General features: G+C 46.2%; 1 protein-coding gene across 1 annotated transcript; it reads left to right on the plus strand.

Moving 5' to 3' along the window:
- Nucleotides 1–163: 163 nt before the first annotated feature.
- Nucleotides 164–19,007, plus strand: LOC105694437. The gene is made up of 13 exons (XM_023434961.1): nucleotides 164–622; nucleotides 1,018–1,210; nucleotides 2,687–2,851; nucleotides 8,867–8,994; nucleotides 9,221–9,346; nucleotides 10,306–10,660; nucleotides 10,936–11,107; nucleotides 11,202–11,301; nucleotides 11,402–11,576; nucleotides 12,641–12,784; nucleotides 12,920–13,168; nucleotides 13,856–17,389; nucleotides 17,558–19,007. The coding sequence occupies exons 1-13, from the start codon at nucleotides 254–256 to the stop codon at nucleotides 18,637–18,639; spliced, it is 6,792 nt and encodes a 2,263-aa protein (XP_023290729.1). The 5' UTR covers nucleotides 164–253; the 3' UTR covers nucleotides 18,640–19,007.
- The last annotated feature ends 335 nt before the right edge of the window (nucleotides 19,008–19,342 follow it).

Raw genomic sequence — 19,342 nt, forward strand, 5'->3', positions numbered from 1 at the left:
AAGAATTAAAATAACCGACGTAAAATTTATTAACGTCATCTATAGATGGACTCGAGTGGATCGACAGATCTTTTTATGATATTTAAATACCAGGTCTATTAAAAGAGCTATCGCGATGTCTTATCGGCAGTCTACGTGAGAAATGTGCAACGACGACAATTGTAGAATCAGGTGTGCATCTCTATTCAGTATTTTTTATTTGCATTTATGTAGATATAGGTCGTTCTTTTTCTCATATTAGACCGAGTCCAAGATGAACTGCAACGTCGTTCCTCTGAGCAATTATTCGAAAATCAGTTATCGGGTAAAGTGCGTCGACGTGGTGAACGAACGCGCATTTGGTGATTTAATTACGAATGAAACGGGGAGTTTTCAAGATTACCATGCCGAGTCATTTTACGCGGATGAGTTATTACATCTCTATCGAAGAAAGCCTCGAAACTTGATGCAGCAGACATTGGAAAGTCCAGATTTCATGGTACTTAACACGAAGGAAAATCCAGGATGTATTACCGAGACCAGGGAATTCGGCGAGAAAGTTTTCCGAAGTTTGACGACCTCCATCGAGAAAGCTATTCCTCCTCCGAAGAACACCAACAATGGCGAATCTCTTAAGAAAAAGGTGCAACCTTAGCTATAGATATTATCTCATATTTTAGTAATAATTTTTTAGATTCACTCGGTTGGTCCGAATGATCAATCGTTGACTGCTTTCGCGTAGTGTTTTTCTTTGCCATCGGGCACTGAAAAAAGAATCAAGAAATTGAACCAAAGAAATGTGCCCATAATTATGAAAGTAGTCTAAGTCAAAATTAAAAAAAAATGATTTTATCAGTTATTTCACGCCATATTATTTCAAACGAAATTAATTCAATGTAATTTCGAAACAGAAAATATATGACTTAGACCACTTTCATAATTATGGGCACAAATATCTCGTCAATTCTAAGGATAATTATTTGACTGAATTAGAGGTACTTTGAGAGAAGTACCATGTACTAATGTTGCGTTTTTCAGACGTATCCGTCGCCGATGAGGAAAATATGCCCACGTGAGGAAGAAACACTGTCTTCTTTGGTAGATCAGCTGCTTTTGGATATCTACGGTCTCCCCAGAGGAGACAGACCCTCCGAAACGGTCTCGACGACCTCCTCCTCGAAGCCACGAAGCGAGCATCGCTATCTCCAGGGTACGCGACTTCGGTTGAAAAGTAAGAATGCAACTGGGAACTTCTAAATACAGCGAAATCGGTTATTCGGGTTGTTCAGGGCTGTTCAAATGCAAGTTTCTCGATTACCAGAGTGTTCTGAATCTTTGTACAATTGTCCTGACACTTTCGTTCCTCATATCGGAGCCTTCAATAATTGTATATCGATCGAAATACGAGAGCTCTCCGCCATTTTGGTTCTGGTCTGGGCTAAGTTAAAGAAATTTCTCTCGAAAATCCAAATTTTTTTCTGTATCGAGACAATTAGGGGTGCGCGAGTCATGCGTCGAAGTTTCGGATGGTTCGCGGTACAATTCCTTAAAAAAAAAAAAAAGTGTCATTCAAATCGACCGATTTGAGGAGGGAACATTAAAAATAAAAGGGAACATTAAAGAAATTTCTCTCGAAAATCCAATTTTTTTTCAGTATCGAGACAATTAGGGGTTCGCGAGTCATGCGTTGAAGTTTCGGATGGTTCGCGGTACAATTCCTTAAAAAAAAAAAGCGTCATTCGAATCGACCGATTTGAGGAGGGAACATTAAAAATAAAAGGGAACATTAAAGAAATTTCTCTCGAAAATCCAAATTTTTTTTAGTATCGAGACAATTAGGGGTTCGCGAGTCATGCGTCGAAGTTTCGGATGGTTCGCGGTACAATTCCTTAAAAAAAAAAAAAAGCGTCATTCGAATCGACCGATTTGAGGAGGGAACATTAAAAATAAAAGGGAACATTAAATGATTAAGTGGAAATCGTTGGAAATCCCGGCAAAATAATTGCCAGAATTTTTAAGGCCGACTCTCTCCTCTTACCGAATCGCATTGTTTTGTTGTATGAAATCGAAAGGCAATCGGTTCTAAAAGAAGGATCTCGTTTTCACTGATTTCCGAGTGAATAGCCCCTCGGGAGGGAATGCACGTTAGCGATATGAGTCATCACGTCGGTCCACGGAAATTGGCCAGCGGCGGAGTCTGACGAGCTCCACCGTTGGCTGGCCTTCTTGACCTCGAAAGACGCTCCTCACTGCGGCACCCTTAAGTACAATCCAACGAAGAACCACTCCTTTTGGATCTCTTGGTCAAACCCTCGAATTTATCTACTTTACGGCGTCTGAAATATCAAAGGCAGAGACCAAGCCGTCGTCCACCGCGACCCTAGCAAAATAATCTCTATTACCAAAAGGTGTTACATCGAGGAAGAAAAAAAAGAAAAAAAAAAGAGTAATTTCATCTCCTCACTGAACCAAAGAAATATCTCGAAAATCCGAAGAATAATTATCCGACCCTAATAAATTGCCACAATTCCGAATAAACGTTGCATATCCCATTAATTCCAGTTTATTCGAGGTAAATAATTACTCTTCGAATCAACGGAATATTTCTTTGGTTCAATGATACTTTTTTACTCCGTGTTGAATTTACTCTTTTTCATTATTTTTTTTTTTTTCTTGATTTTGGTTAAATTACATTTTTTTTCGTCAGGCGTCGACGAGCTGCACGTCTTGGTGGACGATTTGCAGGAACGCATCGACCACGTCGGCGGTCTTCTCGTTCGTCAGCTGCGCCGAAGGGATTACTTAGTCAACAGACGTAACAAGCGGTACGACGTCGTCACTGCACATCTTCAAGCGCGAAGCGAAAAGAGGAGTAAGTCGGAGCTTGAAATTTCCCTCCTCGTGAGAATCGCATCTCGTTGGTCATTACGTACCGACATACGTCATCGCATTATCCGAGATACGGAGGTTGCGGTTTCATTCCGCGATAAAAACATAGATATTTCATAACCATTGGAGCTTCCGAAACGACTCCTAGGTATTATTTCCTCGCGGGAACGAATCTGGATCATCTTGACAATGGATGAAAAGTATGCATACGTTCTGAGCGTCAGACTTGGAACAATTGAACGGAATCGGTTTTCCCTGTATCGAGGATATCGACAGGGATTTCCGCATCGCAGTCCTTAAAGTGATACGAAAGGGTCATTATGTATAAACAAAACGTCAAAATATAAAACTTCGCCAAACTGGGTGTACCGAATCGTTTGAAGCGTGGAATTTCTTTTTTGATAAAGAAAAATTGTCTTATCTGCCTCGGACTAGAATTAAGGATATATATATATTTTTTTAATGAAATTTTATGGGCACCGAGTTTTTTGGTAGGACCTCCATAGTCACGTGGTAATGTTTTAGATTATTCGGTGCACTCGGGAATGGAGAAAAGTCTTATATTTCCACTTTTTGATATGTATATGGTCAGTTTCGTAACGCCTTTAACCCGCAGCCACTTCCGCGCCGGAATTAGCCGACTCGACTAAAAATATCGGGAGGTGCTTCCGGATTCCGCTTTTTTTATTTTTTTTTTCTTACGCTGCATCTCTATTCGCGACCAAACCGAGCTCTCGATCGGATATCGAACCAAAGTGCCCACGAAAGTCTTTGAACCTTCGAGGAGATATCGGGTAGACGCGAGTTTCCTCAAAAAGCCTGAAAAACTCCGTAAAAGATATTCCTCCCTCTCGAAGTTGACGTTCGCACGTTAATCGGACAGTTTTTAACCATATCGCGAAGAACAATCTCCAACAGATAGGCTTTTGTAACTTTAAGGCGATATGAAAGTGCCACCTGAAGGGTCAATTGTTAGTAAAAGTTTTCTCTGAATTCAATCGCTTCAAATTTTTAAATTCAAATGTGCCGATCCTAAGGGAGGTCTTAACAGCCATGAAATTTCAATTTTTATGAGAAAATTTTTTAAACGTGTATAAAGAAGTTAAAAAAAATTGTAATTCAAAGGGCGTCGGTTTTTAACCATATTGCGAAGAACAATCTCCAACAGATAGGCTTTTGAAACTTTAAGGCGATATGAGAGTGCCACCTGAAGGGTCAATCGTTAGTAAAACTTTTCTCTGAATTCAGTCGTTTCAAATTTTTAAATTCAAATGTGCCGATCCTAAGGGAGGTCTTAACAGCCATGAAATTTCAATTTTTATGAGAAAATTTTTTAAACGTGTATAAAGAAGTTAAGAAAAAATTGTAATTCAAAAGGCGTCAGGACCTTCCTTAGGGTCTACATATTATAATTGTAAAGTTTGAAACGATTCGATACACCCAGTCTCACGACTGACCCTTCGGATAACACTTTCGTATCGCCTTAAGACTTTTTTATCTCTTCTCCGCGATCGTTTTTCTCGTTTTAAGGCGCAATGCGGCGGTGCCTCTTTCGATGGGCGACGGGCTCCCTTATGGTTTAAGACGTTCCTTCGTGGATTCCCGTAGGACACGGGAAGAATCGCGCGCGCAATGGACACGCGGTGTAGAGGATAAAGCGAATGCCGCACGCGGCGTTGCAGTGATCAATAATTACGCTTTGCCGCGCTCGCGGTGACCAAAGCGCATGCGCCGAATATCCGAGCAAGTCGAGTTCCCTTTTCTGGACCTCTTCCCCTCGTCCTTACGACCTAATCTCGACCCTCCCCCAAGGATATTTGCGATAACTAATTATTCCAATACCGACTAGAAATGATCGAAAATTATTTCCAGCCATTCCGTAAACCGTATTTCTTTGGCATACCATTGAAACGGTCCTCTACGCCGAGAGAGAAAAAAAATGTAACTGAATAAAAGAAATACGTTGTTTATTCAAGGAATAATTATTTCACTCGGATAAACCCAGATGAATTGGACGCGGTTTTTTTTTTTAAATTGGGGTAATTTATTTCAGCCAAATAATTATTTGAATGAAAAATACATTACTTTGGTTGAGTGAATTTTGTTTTTTTTTTTCTCAGTGTAAGAATCGATGTCATGCGTTTCTGGGTAGATCGTCGCCGTTCTTAGGACGGAATTTAGATCCTATTCCACGGATATTGAGGAAAACCAATTGCCCCAATATCGAGTAGAAATGATCGAGAACTCTGTGCAGTATTTCCGGGAAGTGAATTTTTTGGCCTTTCGGAGTCGACGCGACACTTTTGGCTGCGCGTGGATCGATCCCGAAAATTTCGATATGCTATCGGGTCGTTCGCGAGGGTTAAAGAATAAATCGACTCTGGAAGGTCTGGAGCGAGTTTCGATATTCCGATGCGAGGAACTCGGACACTTTGGGGGTCTTCGGTTGCAGACGGCCGGTTACCGTCCCTTGATCGGGCCGGTGCGACTCGACTGCGCAGGCGTCGCGACGTCGCGGCGGCGCGGCGGTGCCACGGATGGAAGCCTGCGGGTGGCTTCGGCAGTGCCCCCGTCGCTCCGCTCCGGGTGGAAACTACCCTTAAATCCGACGGCGTCTCCGCGTCCTCGGCGCCGCAGCTGGCCGCAGCTGATTCGTCTCCGCGAGGGTTGCGGCTCTTCCGGCGCGATTCGGCCGCGCGCTGCCTTCGATAGCCGAGATACGGCGACGGCGAGCCACGTCGCGGTCTCGTCGTTGACGTCACGATTCCGTCGAGCGGAATTCACCCCCCGGCGATGCGTTTCCTAGGTGTCTCGCTTTGCTCCCAGCGAGTTCCGGTACGGGGGTGAGGGGATTCACGGGCAAGGGTGGTACGCGGGGGTGAAAGCTTCTGATTAGACGAATTTCATTCCAAGAGTTCGATTTGATGTGATCGATTAGGCGGATTTCATCCTAAGAGTTCGATTCGACGAATTTCATTCCAAGAGGACAATTCGACGGATGTCATTTCGAGTTCGATTTTACGAGTTTGGTTCGACAAATTTCATTTTAAGAGGGTGATTCGACGGATGTCATTTCAAGTTCGATTTTACGAGTTTCATTCCACGAATTTCATTCTAAGTCTAAGTCTAAGTCTAAATCTAAGAGTTTGGTTCGACGAATTTCATTCTAAGAGGCCGATTCGACGGATTTCATTCCAAGAGTTCGATTTGACGAGTTTCATTCGACGAATTTCATTCCAAGATTTTGATCCGACGAATTTCATTCCAAGGGGGCAATTCGACGGATGTCATTTCGAGTTCGATTTTACGAGTTTGGTTCGACGAATTTCATCCCAAGAGGCCGATTCGACGGATTTCATTCCAAGAGTTCGATTTTACGAGTTTCATTCGACGAATTTCATTCTAAGAATTTGATCCGACGAATTTCATTCCAAGAGGGCAATTCGACGGATGTCATTCCAAGAGTTCGATTTGACGAGTTTCATTCGACGAATTTCATTCCAAGAGTTTCATCCGATGGATTTGATTGCAAGATTTCGATTTTACTCGTTTCATTCGACGAATTTCATTCCAGGAGTTTGATCCGATGAATTTGATTGCAAGAGTTCGATTTTACGAGTTTGATTCGACGAATTTCATTCGAAGAGTTTCATCCGACGAATTTGATTGCAAGATTTCGATTTTACGCGTTTGATTCGACGAATTTCATTCCAAGAGTTCGATTCGACGAATTTCATTCCACGATTTTGATCCGACGAATGTGAATCGCAAGACTTCGATTTTACGAGTTTGATTCGACGAATTTCATTCCAAGAGTTTGATTTGAGGAGTTCGATTCGACGAATTCAGTTCGACGAATTCGATTCAACGAATTCGATTCAACGAGGTAACCCATCCGTATCCGTTTTTCGCCATCGAAGGAGATTTCTCGGTTGTCCAATGAACGTATTTCTCGATTCTCGAGTATCGACCGTGGTCCTCAATCCGCCTGAATTTCCGGATCCATTCGCCCGAGGATTGCTTCACGCGAACAGAAGGAATATTAAGAAGGAGAGACGTTTCCGTGCTTCCAACGTAGGGAACGTAATCGAAAGACACCGTGGAGACGTAGCGGAATATCGGGCTTAGAAGGTTTTAAGGAAAACCGTCGTTCCCACCGCGTGGCACGTTCGCTTTCGGGCACAAGGTTCTGTTTACAATTGCAGATCCGCGTGAATAAGCAAACGTCATCGGCGTAGGAGAAAATCGGAGGAATCTCGAGGCGCGAGAAATGAGTTCCGTTTGGCTCGCCGTCGACGTCGCCGTCGCCGTCAACGTCGCGGAGGGACTTTAAATATGCTCCCCTCGCGGAAAAAGTATCGCAAAGCGATACGACTGAAGATGCTCTACCCGCGGGAGATAAAGAGCGGAGGAAGATGAGTCGCGAGAACGGATAAAGGAGGGAGGGAGACCGGGATGAAGAAGAAGGAGCGGAGATTCTAACCGGAGAATGAGCAGATTCATCAACTCGCTGAAGAGCCTCGCGTCAGGAGCCGCGAACGCTTCCGGTACCCTCTCCAAGTACCAGGAAGAAGAAGGTTAAGTCACCGATTCCGGGAAAAATAGGAACCTTTTAAGGCGAAGTGAAACACGTCGAGGAACTTGATCAACGTCGATAAAGAAGATTTTTCTAAATGCCTACGTTGCCGACGCTCGTTTTTATATTGACAGCTGGGTCGAATTATATTGTGTATTTTACCAAATAGCATATTTCACCTGTCGTTTTCGTACAATAATTATAATGAAATCGAAGTAAAACTCCAGAAATCCTCTGGATTCATGCCTTCTGGGGCCCTAATTGACTGCGGAGGGACCCCCTGCGCCATCTGTGATTTCCAGGTCGATTAAATTTTCCCTCCGAGACCTCGTATTACCATCGTTTTAGCAAAGAAGCGCATACAACACTTTTTTTGCCTTTATTCCGTTCAAATGGGAATTTATCGATTACCAGAGTGTTCTAAATTGTCGCAAAATTGTCCTGACCCTTTCGATTCTCATATCAGAGCCTTCGATAATTGTATATTGATCGAAATATGAGAGCTCGACGCCATTTTGGTTCTGGTCTAGGCTGAGTTAAAAAATTGGTTTGAAAAATCCAAATTTTCAATGTGTCAGGACAATTCTTAGATGATCATGAGTCATGTATCAAAATTTCTGACAGTTTGGTCTGATACCCTTAAAAAAAAGTGTTGTATTCGAACCGACTGATTTGAAGGATGTTTCACTTCACCTTAAGAAGAACCCATCTCCGAAATCGATGCGCCTAGAAAATCTGGAAAATGTCCCGGAAACCTAGACCGCGAAAAAAAGAAAAAGATCTCATTGAACCGATCGAATCACTTCTTCGACTAGTACCAAAGAAATGCATTTTCAATTCAAAGAACAATTACGTCACCGAAACCAATTCTCATAATTCGGAATAAATGTTCCATCGGATTTTATTCCAGTTCATTTAAGCCGGATGATTATTCATTGAATTAATTTAATATTCCTTTGGTACCGTTCAAGGAAATATTTTCTATGGTTCAATGGCGTTTTTCTTTCTTTCTCGGGGTAAACAATAGAGCTGATGAATTCGCGAACGGAAACGTTGCGGATCAGATGCGGCCGATTACGGGTAAACGACGTCTGAACCTTCGTTTTGACGTTTTAACCCTTTTCAATGGAAGAAGTCTCGTCTTTAGAAGGCGTGAGGATTTTGTAAGCTTTCGAGTGGTTCGGGAGTCCCGATGGTTATTCCAAAGTTTCCTACCGCGGGAAAATATCGATTACCCCTGAAATGGTTGACATTTATCGAGGCACGCTTGACTAAATCGGAAAAGACCCTCCTGCGTGTCAAAGAGACGATTGACGCGTCTTCAGGGTTTACACACGGCGACGTTAATGACTATTCGGCTCGGGCAGGTTCGCATGTTCCCACGTTTTGATGATTCTAACAATGGCACTCGACACTTTACAGGTGAGGACACGAGAATGAAATTCAGCGTCATCCCCCAACCAGGCGAAAGTGGTTTCACTCAGTGGTTGGATGCTATGAAGATGGTCGCGAAACTGCAAGGGGGAATACCACCGGAATTTCGGAAACGAGTAAGTGACCTCGTTTAAACGGACGTTTTAAGCGATAACCTGGTACAGGATCTTTCAATTGTCTCCGCGTAAGCATTTGGCAAGACCCCAACGAGGTTTTCGATAGACATTTATGGGCAGGAATTCGAAAGATGTCGTATGTCGTTCCTTCCGCGCAAGTCGTCCTCGGGGTTTCCTTTCGGTTTCGAGGGAGAATAAACTTCGACTTCGTTTTCATTGCCCTTAGTTGTGGTTGACGTTGGCGGAGCGCCATTTGGAGCAGCGCAGGGTGGACTGGAAACAGGCTGAGAAGCTCTGCTTCAACGAGTGGAGCAATCCCGACGACGAGGAATTAGGGATACAGATTGTAAAGGTGAGAATGATTCCTTCGAAGAAAATCTATGGGATGATGCGAGACGCCGAAGGCCCTGGATTCATGATTTTTGATGCCCCAATTGACCCCAGAAGGCCACCCTGCGCCATCTGTGATTTCAGTGCCAACTAAACTGTTCTCTCCCAGACCATACCCTTAAGGTGAAGTGAAACACGTCGAGGAACTTGATCAACGCCGATAAAGAAGATTTTTCTAAATGCCTACGTTGCCGACGTTCGCTTTTATATTGACAGCTGGGTCGAATTATATTGTGTATTGTACCAAATAGCATATTTCACCTGTCGTTTCCGTACAATAATTATAAAGAAATCGAAGTAAAACTCCAGAAATCCTCTGGATTCATGCCTTCTGGGGCCCTAATTGACTGCGGAGGGACCCCCTACGCCATCTGTGATTTCCAGGTCGATTAAATTTTCCCTCCGAGACCTCGTATTACCATCGTTTTAGCAAAGAAGCGCATACAACACTTTTTTTGCCTTTATTCCGTTCAAATGGGAATTTATCGATTACCAGAGTGTTCTAAATTGTCGCAAAATTGTCCTGACCCTTTCGATTCTCATATCAGAGCCTTCGATAATTGTATATTGATCGAAATATGAGAGCTCGACGGCATTTTGGTTCTGGTCTGGGCTGAGTTAAAAAATTTTTTTGAAAAATCCAAATTTTCAATGTGTCAGGACAATTCTTAGATGATCATGAGTCATGTATCAAAGTTTCGGACAGTTTGGTCCGATACCCCTAAAAAAAAGTGTTGTATTCGAACCGACTGATTTGAAGGATGTTTCACTTCACCTTAACACGTTCCGTGCCACGTGTACCACCGATAAACCTGGGGTGGTACACGGGGTGGCACGGAACGTGTTAAAAAAAGTGTCTCATGGACATGAGGGGGATTTTCATGTCCCTTTAATTTATCGTTCTCGCATCCTTGTTTGCAGGATCTCCATAGAACTGGTTGCAGTCTCTTCTGCGGCGCTGCTGGTCGCGACAACCAAGCTGTCCTTCGTCGGGTTCTGCTTGGATTTGCCCGATGGAACAAATCCGTGGGATATTGTCAAGGATTGAACGTCCTGGCCGCTCTGGTCCTGCAAGTCGTCGATCGCGCCGAGTCTTCTGCCGTCAAAGTCATGATTTATTTGATAGAAGGCGTTTTACCGGAAGGATACTTTGCCGACAACCTCCGAGGACTCTCCGTGGACATGGCAGTTTTCCGTGATCTTTTGAGGATGAGGCTGCCTAAATTGTCACGGCATCTTGAGGCTCTACAGAGCGATGCCAAAGACAAGGCGACCGGTGAGACAAGGGTTACCATGGGTTTGTATCAGTTACAATTGCTTTAGATTTTATTCCCCGTAGTAATTCCCCCTTGCCGAGGGGTTGTTCATTAGGAAATCAGTGAAAACAATTCCCCTTTTTTAAGAGCCGATTGCCTTTGATCTCATACGATTGAGAGAGAAATATTTATAGAATTTTGGCGTTAAGTACACGATGCGTTCTTTTAAATGTATATTGGAACAACATTCGCGTAAATTTTCTACTGATTAACCGTTTAATAACTCTCGTTGCAGGTAGCAGCTACGAACCACCGCTGACAAATGTATTTACTATGCAGTGGTTTCTTACATTGTTTTGTCACTGTCTACCTCAAGAGGCAGTACTTCGCGTTTGGGATCTGATATTTTTAGAGGGGGACGAGGTGCTTCTGAAAACCGCCCTTGCTATCTGGGAGGGTCTCTCCGAGTGCGTAATCAATCCAAACGAGAACGTAATCAATCAAGGAAGCGGCGTCTCTAGTTTCCCATCAACGATAGTAATGATGCTCTTTTTCTTTCAGTCGGATAATGACTGTCACATCTGCGGATGAATTTTACAGCATCATGGGAGTACTTACGCGAGAGATGCTGGAATTCACGGATACCAATAATCTTATCAAGGTAAATTTGCGGGGATTCTTCTTGCAACTCTAATGCCATGCTTTTTACGTAATATATACTTGGAGGTGAAAATTAATCATGGTGCTTTTCCGGGGTACAGGCTATCGTTAGCATGGGCCCCTTAACAGGTGTGACGGATCTTCGAGAGAAACATCGATACAATATTACCCCATGGGCTCGAAGATTGAGCGACGACGAAGATTCCGATGCCGAAGAGGACGAAAGGATCGTCGTGGCTGCTGCGATGTTCGGTATAAACCAACGCATGAAAAAAGGCAGGTTTTCGTTTTTCCCCGCGATCCAGCATTATCACACTGACAAGGAAGGTACCTGAGGTGTCCCCCTCCGATTTTGTTCATTTTTATATATGTTATAGAGGACTAAAATCTAAAGGGCCCGTGTTTTTTTTTTATCGGCGGATAAACACTTTTAGGGGGTGAAATCAGGCTTCAAAGTTGGCCGTGCAAGGGGGTGAGTTGACTGTTTCATATAGAAGCACTTAACTGATTTTCATGAAACAACCGTCAAAATGTAAGGAATGAAGAATTATGAAACATGCATTTGGAATTTTTCGAAAAAATTCATTTTTAAGGGGTGAGCCACCCCTCTGAATACTTCTTTTACCCCTTGCGCGAGCAGTGATTGCTCTATCCAAATGAAAGTTGGTTAATTTATAGACCAGAACAATACAAAAAAAGTTTCATTAGGATAGAACTATTACTGCTCGCGTAAGGGGTAGAAGAAGTATTCAAAGGGGTGGCTGACCCCTTAAAAATGAATTTTTTCGAAAAATTCCAAATGCATGTTTCATAATTCTTCATTCCCTACATTTTGACGGTTGTTTCATGAAAATCGATCGAGTGCCTCTATATAAAACAGCCAACTCACCCCCTTGCACGGCCAACCTTGAAGCCTGATTTTACCCCCTATAAGTGTTTATCCGCCGATAAAAAAAACACACGGGTCCCTTAGATTTTAGTCCTCTGTAACATGTTTAAAAATGAATAAAATCGGAGGGGGACACCTCAGGTACCTTCCTTGTAAGAAAAACCCCTTCACTGAACCGAAGATATATATCTTTGAATAGTCCGACGTTTTGTTAATTCAGAAATTAATTGTTCGACTCAAATGAGCTCGAATAAAGTGTTATTAAAATATATTCAAGTTTGAGCCAAGAAATGTTTCTACTGAATTAACAAAATATATCTGTGGTTCAATGAAATGTTTTCTTTACGGTGTATGAGATAAGTGGGTTTCTAGATGCAAGCCCATCGGTCGCCGTCTTAGGTGGTCGGTGGTCTTGATTCGACAGAATGTTAATAAGAACGATTTAATATAGATCGTGCCACTTCCTCCTTGACGATGTTGCATTCGATGGGACCCAGCAGTGATAGGGAAAGATTGGCGTTGGATATTAGCACCTTGAAACATCAGTACGCAAAGCTGCGCGAGCGTCAGCGCCAAGCTCACATCATTCTTTCCGGTAACGTAGAAAGTAAAGCATTTGATTAGTCGGAAAAGGTTCCTGCTTAAAAGGGAATCCGAAGTGTCCCATATATTGAGCGGGACTAATTGATAATAGAGAAATCGAGGTGAAAGCGACGATACTATTCCACAGCTGCCTGTGCAAGACAGTCTATGGTGGCAGCCCCGACATCTCAAGCCATGAATCACTTGCTGGTGGGGAAGAGCGCTCTGATCAGCGGTAAAAATCGTCAGTTAAGTCCTCCACCTGGTTCTTTACCTCCGAAACCGAAATCTGTCACCTTACACAGTCCTAGGACTCAAAATCGCAGAGATCGGCAAGGGATCACTCTCCACTGGAAGGACACGAAAAAAAGAAAAGAAAGGATGGACGAACGTCCAGGTACGAGCTTTAAGTTTTGCCGAATTACCTAACACGCGCGATTATCATCCCGATTTCTTATCCCCGAAGTGAACAAGACAAGGGGTTGTTCACTCTGAAATCAGTGAAAATGGTTCTCCTTTGTTTAACGTAATTTGTTAACAAGTAACAGTCATCCTTAAAATTCTGGCAATATTCTGCCGACTTTCGAGGATTCCCAATGACTTCAGCTTGGGGTTTCCAGTTGATTTCCTTAGTTTATAAAATCCAGGATTTCAGTGAGAACCTCCCTTGGAAGAAGGTCCTAAATTTTGGGGGAGCTTTCCTGGCGGTCGGCAAGGTAGATCCCCGCGTGGCGGTCGGCAAATCTAGGGTATCATCATCGAACGGTTCGCGGTGGTTCCGCGATAAACTGATTCACCCTCGACCGAACCACCTGTTAGATACCAACGGGTAAAAGTATTGACGCAGGTGTGGCACGCAGGGTCAACATCCGGTCTAGTCTAAACGCGCAAGGGCCGCACACGTCGGTCCGTTCCGCTTGCGGATCCCAAAGGCGATTTTTCTCGCGTCCGAAATCCGTTCCTTCTGATCGAGAATCGGGAACGCGATACCCGAAAGCTGGCCGGCAAAGATCCGGTATCTGGACCCGACGAAAGGCGGCTTTAAGGACGAGCCACCATTTATCGATCTGTTTCCCTTTCGCAGATGCGGGGGAAGTGGTCACGGAGCCAGCGCACTCATCCGAGGGTATGTCCGGTTCGTTAACGTCCCCGAAGAGGGGCCCGGAAGGGAGCAAGGCCGACAGTGACAGTGACAGTACGTCGACGGAATTGTGCGACGAGCCGGATAAACTCAGCGACCTGGATAGCGAGGAACAGACGTCGGCGTCCGACTACGTCATGGCAACGGACGAGGAGAAGAAGAGCCCACGAGGAGGGGATTCGCCGTCCATGAAGAGGGAAAGCGTCCCCGGAAGTGTCGCCTCATCCCAGGAGGACGGGAACCGATGTCAAGAGTCGTTGACAGGGGAAGTCGAGGTCCAGGGTCCCAAGATCACGGTCAGGAGTCAGCGAGGGGAAGACCTCTCGGACCTAGAGGAGACCTCCATAGCGGAAATCACCGACCAGATCCGCAGGTTGTCGGCTGATGACGAAGTTTACGCCGGTTTGCCACTGATGGACAATAAGAGCGACCTGGGCTCATCCGGGATGAGCGTTTCGAGGCGGGACTCGAAGTCCCTAGATGATTGGAGCGAGTCGTCGAAAAGCGACGCCGGTAAATCCCGATCCGTCAAGGGTGACTCCCTCGACGTCGGCATCGATGGAACCTCGGAGACTAGCTTGGCCACGGTAGATAGCTTCAATTTTTTAAGCCTTAGCGGCAGTCGCGAGGACGACGAAGGAACAAGGGAGAACAACTCCAAGTATCTCGAAGTCGGTAGAGTGTCCAGCGATGATGCTAGGTCCTTGGTTGAACACATTGATGTTGGGAAGAATGATGTAGAGCAGTCGGATGCGTTTCCGGAAAATGTAGGCGTTGAAAAGGACGGGGTATATTCCGATTCGTATGATGCCGGGGTTAAACACCTTCCAGGATTGTTCCCCACGTCCGTCAGCGCGAGTTTTGATAGAAAGGAGGTAGACGGAGGCGGACGGAGTCCTACGTTAAGGAGTTACGAGAAATCGTTGCAGTTCTGCGGCTCCGATTCCAGGGATTCCGAGATCCTGGGGACATCGGCGATCGCTATCCGGACTAACTATGCGAGCCCCGACGTTTCCGCGAGCACGGTACCCAAGTCTTACGCGATCGGACATATTCCGATCACCCCGGTATTAGTTGATCAGAAGCTGAGCAAGACGATGGAGTCGTCGGGCACATCGTGGACTTCGTTGCGAGAGGAAACCCCGAGTCCCGGGATGACCTGCTTCGAGAGGAACGGCTCCCTGACGAGTCCGATCTACAAGCAACAACCTACGCCGATGAAGTCCTATCCTGAGCAGAAGAAGAGCCCGAAGACTCCGGACAGCGGCAAGTCCTTCGATTCCGGGGAAACTATGGGGCCAGATTCTAAGACTTCGAGTCTGAACGCCAGTCCTCGGACTCCGCCGACCAGGTCGGAGTCTCGGACCTTCCGGACGGATAAATCGGCCTGCTCTTCCGTAAGCTCGGACTCGAAAACTCTGACCCTTCGTTCCATAGACCTGGACCCAACGAACGTCCATCCGACGAGGCTGGAGGCGAAGAAGACCTCCTACGAGAAATCGAGCCCGTCCACTCCCATCAGCTCGGACTCCTTGAAGAACAAATCCGACGCCAGTCTGAAACTGGTCGTCAGCAGCTCCAGCGACTCCTGCAGTCCCGAGAAGTTGAAGTCTTCCGACAGGTCGTTCAGCTCGGAGCTGCAGTCGCCGATTAGTGCCAATTCCATTAAGTACACCTCCAACTGCAAAGGAGGGCCCGACAACCCCTCCGAGTCTCCGCTGGACCTGAGCGCAGCTACGTCGCCATTTTACCCGATTGCACACCCTAACCAGAAGACTCCGTCACCGTATTCCGTTTCAAAACAGAAAAACGGGACGGACAGCGCGGAAACGTCCCCAGAGATGAAATCTACGAGCTCGAAAGAGTCCACGAAACCGACAGGGTACCGACAGAACGGCCACCAGGGGATTCCTAAGAACAATAGAGGCAACGAACTTGGGCTTTCGGATAGTCAAGGCTACAGAAAGGTGGAGCGACGCTTTTGCAAAGGGAATCAGGAGCTGGAGAGTACAAGGCCAAGGACTATGGAGAAGGACGTGGCCCTGTACGAGTCGGAGTTTCAAGATGAAAGTAGGCAGAGGAGCAGAAAGTCCTTCGTGGAAGACGATCTTCGGGATGTCTATTCGGAGAAGGACACGGTGGCACCCTTGCCGATCCACAAGGTGGACAAGAGATCACTCCTGGGGAACAGGTGTGGGATTTTTCAGACCGAGAAGACTACCGAACGGCAGGAGAATCAGGAATACTCGAAGCCTTTCGAGAGAAGCTACAGTAGCCTGGACAAGAGCTTCGCGGATCTGAAGGGGTCCATCTACGCGGGGAATTTCGACACTTCTACCGTGAAGAAGAGGTCCAGCGACATCTTGGAGGATATTAAACACCTGGAATCGAAAACCACGGCCGACAGTGCCCCGGATACCGGGATCCTGACCAAGAAGACCGGGTACATCCTGGAGGACTTGAAGGACCTAGAAGCCAGACGTCAGGACACCTTCAGCGACTCTGCCAGCGGTCTTTCAAAATGTCGTCTGGATGCCCTGGGAGCTGATTTCGTCGCCGACAGAAGGAAGTCGTACGTGGTGGAGCCTAAGATTAATATCGACGAGAACAGCGACAGCATCCTGAAGAGTCTGGCGCTGAACAACGACGGGAAGGAGGACGACAAGGAATCGAAACTCGGCGTCTGGACGAAAGTGAAGCCTCGGAAAAGGGGGAATGACGGAAGAAGGAGCAGCAGCGACAGGGCACTGAAGATCATACAGGAGAACTCGGCGATTCTTCACAAGATCCTGACTTGCCAGGCGAAGAAGAGGCTGCCGGACCTGGAGGAGATTTCTAAGGAGATCACCATCAGCCCTATAAACGAGGAGATATCGAAGATATTCAGCCCCATCTTGGAGAGGATCGGTCTGAACGAGGAGGAGATCAACGAGGAGCTGGCCAGGATCAATTTGAAGGACTTCGATCAGATGGCCGCGACCGGAGGGTCGGAGTTCGACGCCAAGATCAACGACGAGCTCTCCAGGTTGTCTCTGATAGACGACTCGGAGGTGGACCATTTAAGGGTGGACGATATAGTTTCCCGGGACTATTTGGAGACGAGGGATGCCTTGATAGACCGACAGATTAACGAGGAGCTGTCCAAGTTGCTGGCGAACTACGAAGAGAGATCCGGCATGCGCGACGCCAGGTCCTCCAGTCAAAACGTCAGCGACCTGGAGGCCCTGGACTTCTCCAGCGGGTCCACCAACGTTTTCTCCTACAAGTCCAACGATTCGATCGAGACGAAGGGCGAGCTGGAATCGGTCGAAGCTAATCTCGAGCCGGAAAAGTTCTCCCCGTTCTTGGCGGACGACTCTTTGATGTACGGCTCCTCGGGGTACAATGGTCGCGACTTGTCGGCGAAAAGTGACATCGACATTTACAGAGAGCTGGAGAAATTGGACAAGATATCGGCGGCGCAAGTGTTCCCACGAGGCAACGCCGAAACGGCGGAGGTGACATCGAATGCTGGGCCTTCGGCCGTTTACGTTTCCGAGCCCACGTCCTTTATCCCCGAGACCGTCAACTACGTTCCAGAGTCCGTCCCTTATATCCCGAAGTCGGCTCCTTATATCTCTGATTCGGCTTCTTATATCTCCGAAGCCATGCCCTACGTCTCGAAAGCGATCCCTTATGCGTCGAACCCGGTCCATTTCAAAGACGCAAGTCCCATCGAGATCGACTATTCGAGACCGGAGAAACCGTTCGACTCGTCGCCATCGAGGAGTCCCTACGACGACTTCAAGCCCTACGACTTCAAGTCGAGAATCTCTCCTAGAAAAGGATCCAAGGATCCGTACTCCTCGAGTTCTCGTGAAAAGTCCGCGATCGAGCCTACGATCGAGCCTACCTTCGAGTACACCGAGCGACTCTCCGCGACTTCGCCTCGCCTATACGACCTGGGGGTCAAAAGACAGATCGTGTCAAAGGAGTCCCTGGAGTTCCGAGTGAGATACGACGATGAACAGGCTCGTCAGATCAGGACGAACGATTTGACGCTGAGACCTTTCCAGACCGAATTGGAGGCCCTTGACAAAGGGGCTCCATACTACAACGACGACTCCACCATCAATAAATACACCCCTAAAGGCAAATTGAGTCTGGCAGGGGGTTTACCGAGTCAGCTGGACTACGTCTACGAAAAACCCGAGGGGCTTGGTCGGAATTACGAAGAGCTCTCTCCGGAGGACTACAAATTCACCAAGAGCAAGGACCTCCAGAGGCAAGCCTTCCCGTCTCCGCTCTCCGACAAGGAGCCCAATTTCGGGTCTTACTTGTCGCTGCGATTAGGAGACTCTCGGGCCTTGTCCACCAATTATCATCTTTCGGACCGGAAGTTCCCGGATTCCGGTCAGTTTTACGCACCTAAGCTTTCCCCCAGCCTGGAGGACGTTGCGAAGAGACCCGTCTCCCATCCGGAGTTTCCTGATAAGCCGAGTGCCTCGAAATTCCCGGACTCGTCCTCGAGCTACTCGGCTAGCAACCGGAAGTCCTCCTTGAGTCTTGGGAATATCGGACACCCTAGCAAGATCGCCGAGCAAACCTTGGAGAAGATCCTTAGTCCCAAGATGCAATTCAGTCCCTTTCCCGTGAGGAATACCGTCAAGAAACCGAAAGAATTGGGCCTTAAATTAGGACTCTATTCGCCTACTAATTCTAATGGCAACGCACTCAAGAGGTCGTAGTCTCGAACCTTTCCACCGGGTTTCTACCGGAGCTTGGATTCCTTTCGACTCTCGACGGGGAAAAAAAAAAAGAATGGCCAGGAAAACAAGATTCGTGGTAATCGTTGTATCATTTTGGGACACCCCTTTGGGCTTTTCCTGACCATCCTTCGATTTTTTCCCCGTGCACCGATCGCTAACCTTTTCGCCCGCGAGTCGCGCGAGCTCTTATTTTCTTAACAACGATCTAATTTAACATCCGAATAGTATTTGTTATGCAAACGAGCGGCTCTTCCGTGGAACTTTACGATCGAGCGCTCCTCTTCGACTTCCGATATCAATTAGCGTGCGATTAGCGATGCGCGATTAAGGCATCACGAAAGGGTCATTCTGTATGTATCGAGACGTCAAAATATTTTTTAAAACCTCCACGCTCATTCGAAACTTTAACGCGTGATTATGGAGGTCCTAATGAGGGCCTTGAAACTCGGGAAATTTTAATTGACGAAAAAAATTCCTTTTTTCAGCTCTTCTCTGAATGAAAGAATTTTTTCTACGAAAAATGAAATTTCCTGGGTTTCGAGACCTTCGTTAGGACCTCCATAATCACGTGTTAGGGTTTCAAATGATTCGGGGCACCCGGTTTGGAGAAATGTTTTATTAATATTCTGACGTTTCTATGTATACGGCACGACCTTTTCGTAACACCTTAACATCTTTCCGT

The sequence above is a fragment of the Orussus abietinus genome, unplaced genomic scaffold, assembly GCF_000612105.2.
Source record: "Orussus abietinus isolate OABI.00-Male unplaced genomic scaffold, Oabi_2.0 scaffold90, whole genome shotgun sequence".
Taxonomy (NCBI): Eukaryota; Metazoa; Arthropoda; class Insecta; order Hymenoptera; family Orussidae; genus Orussus; species Orussus abietinus.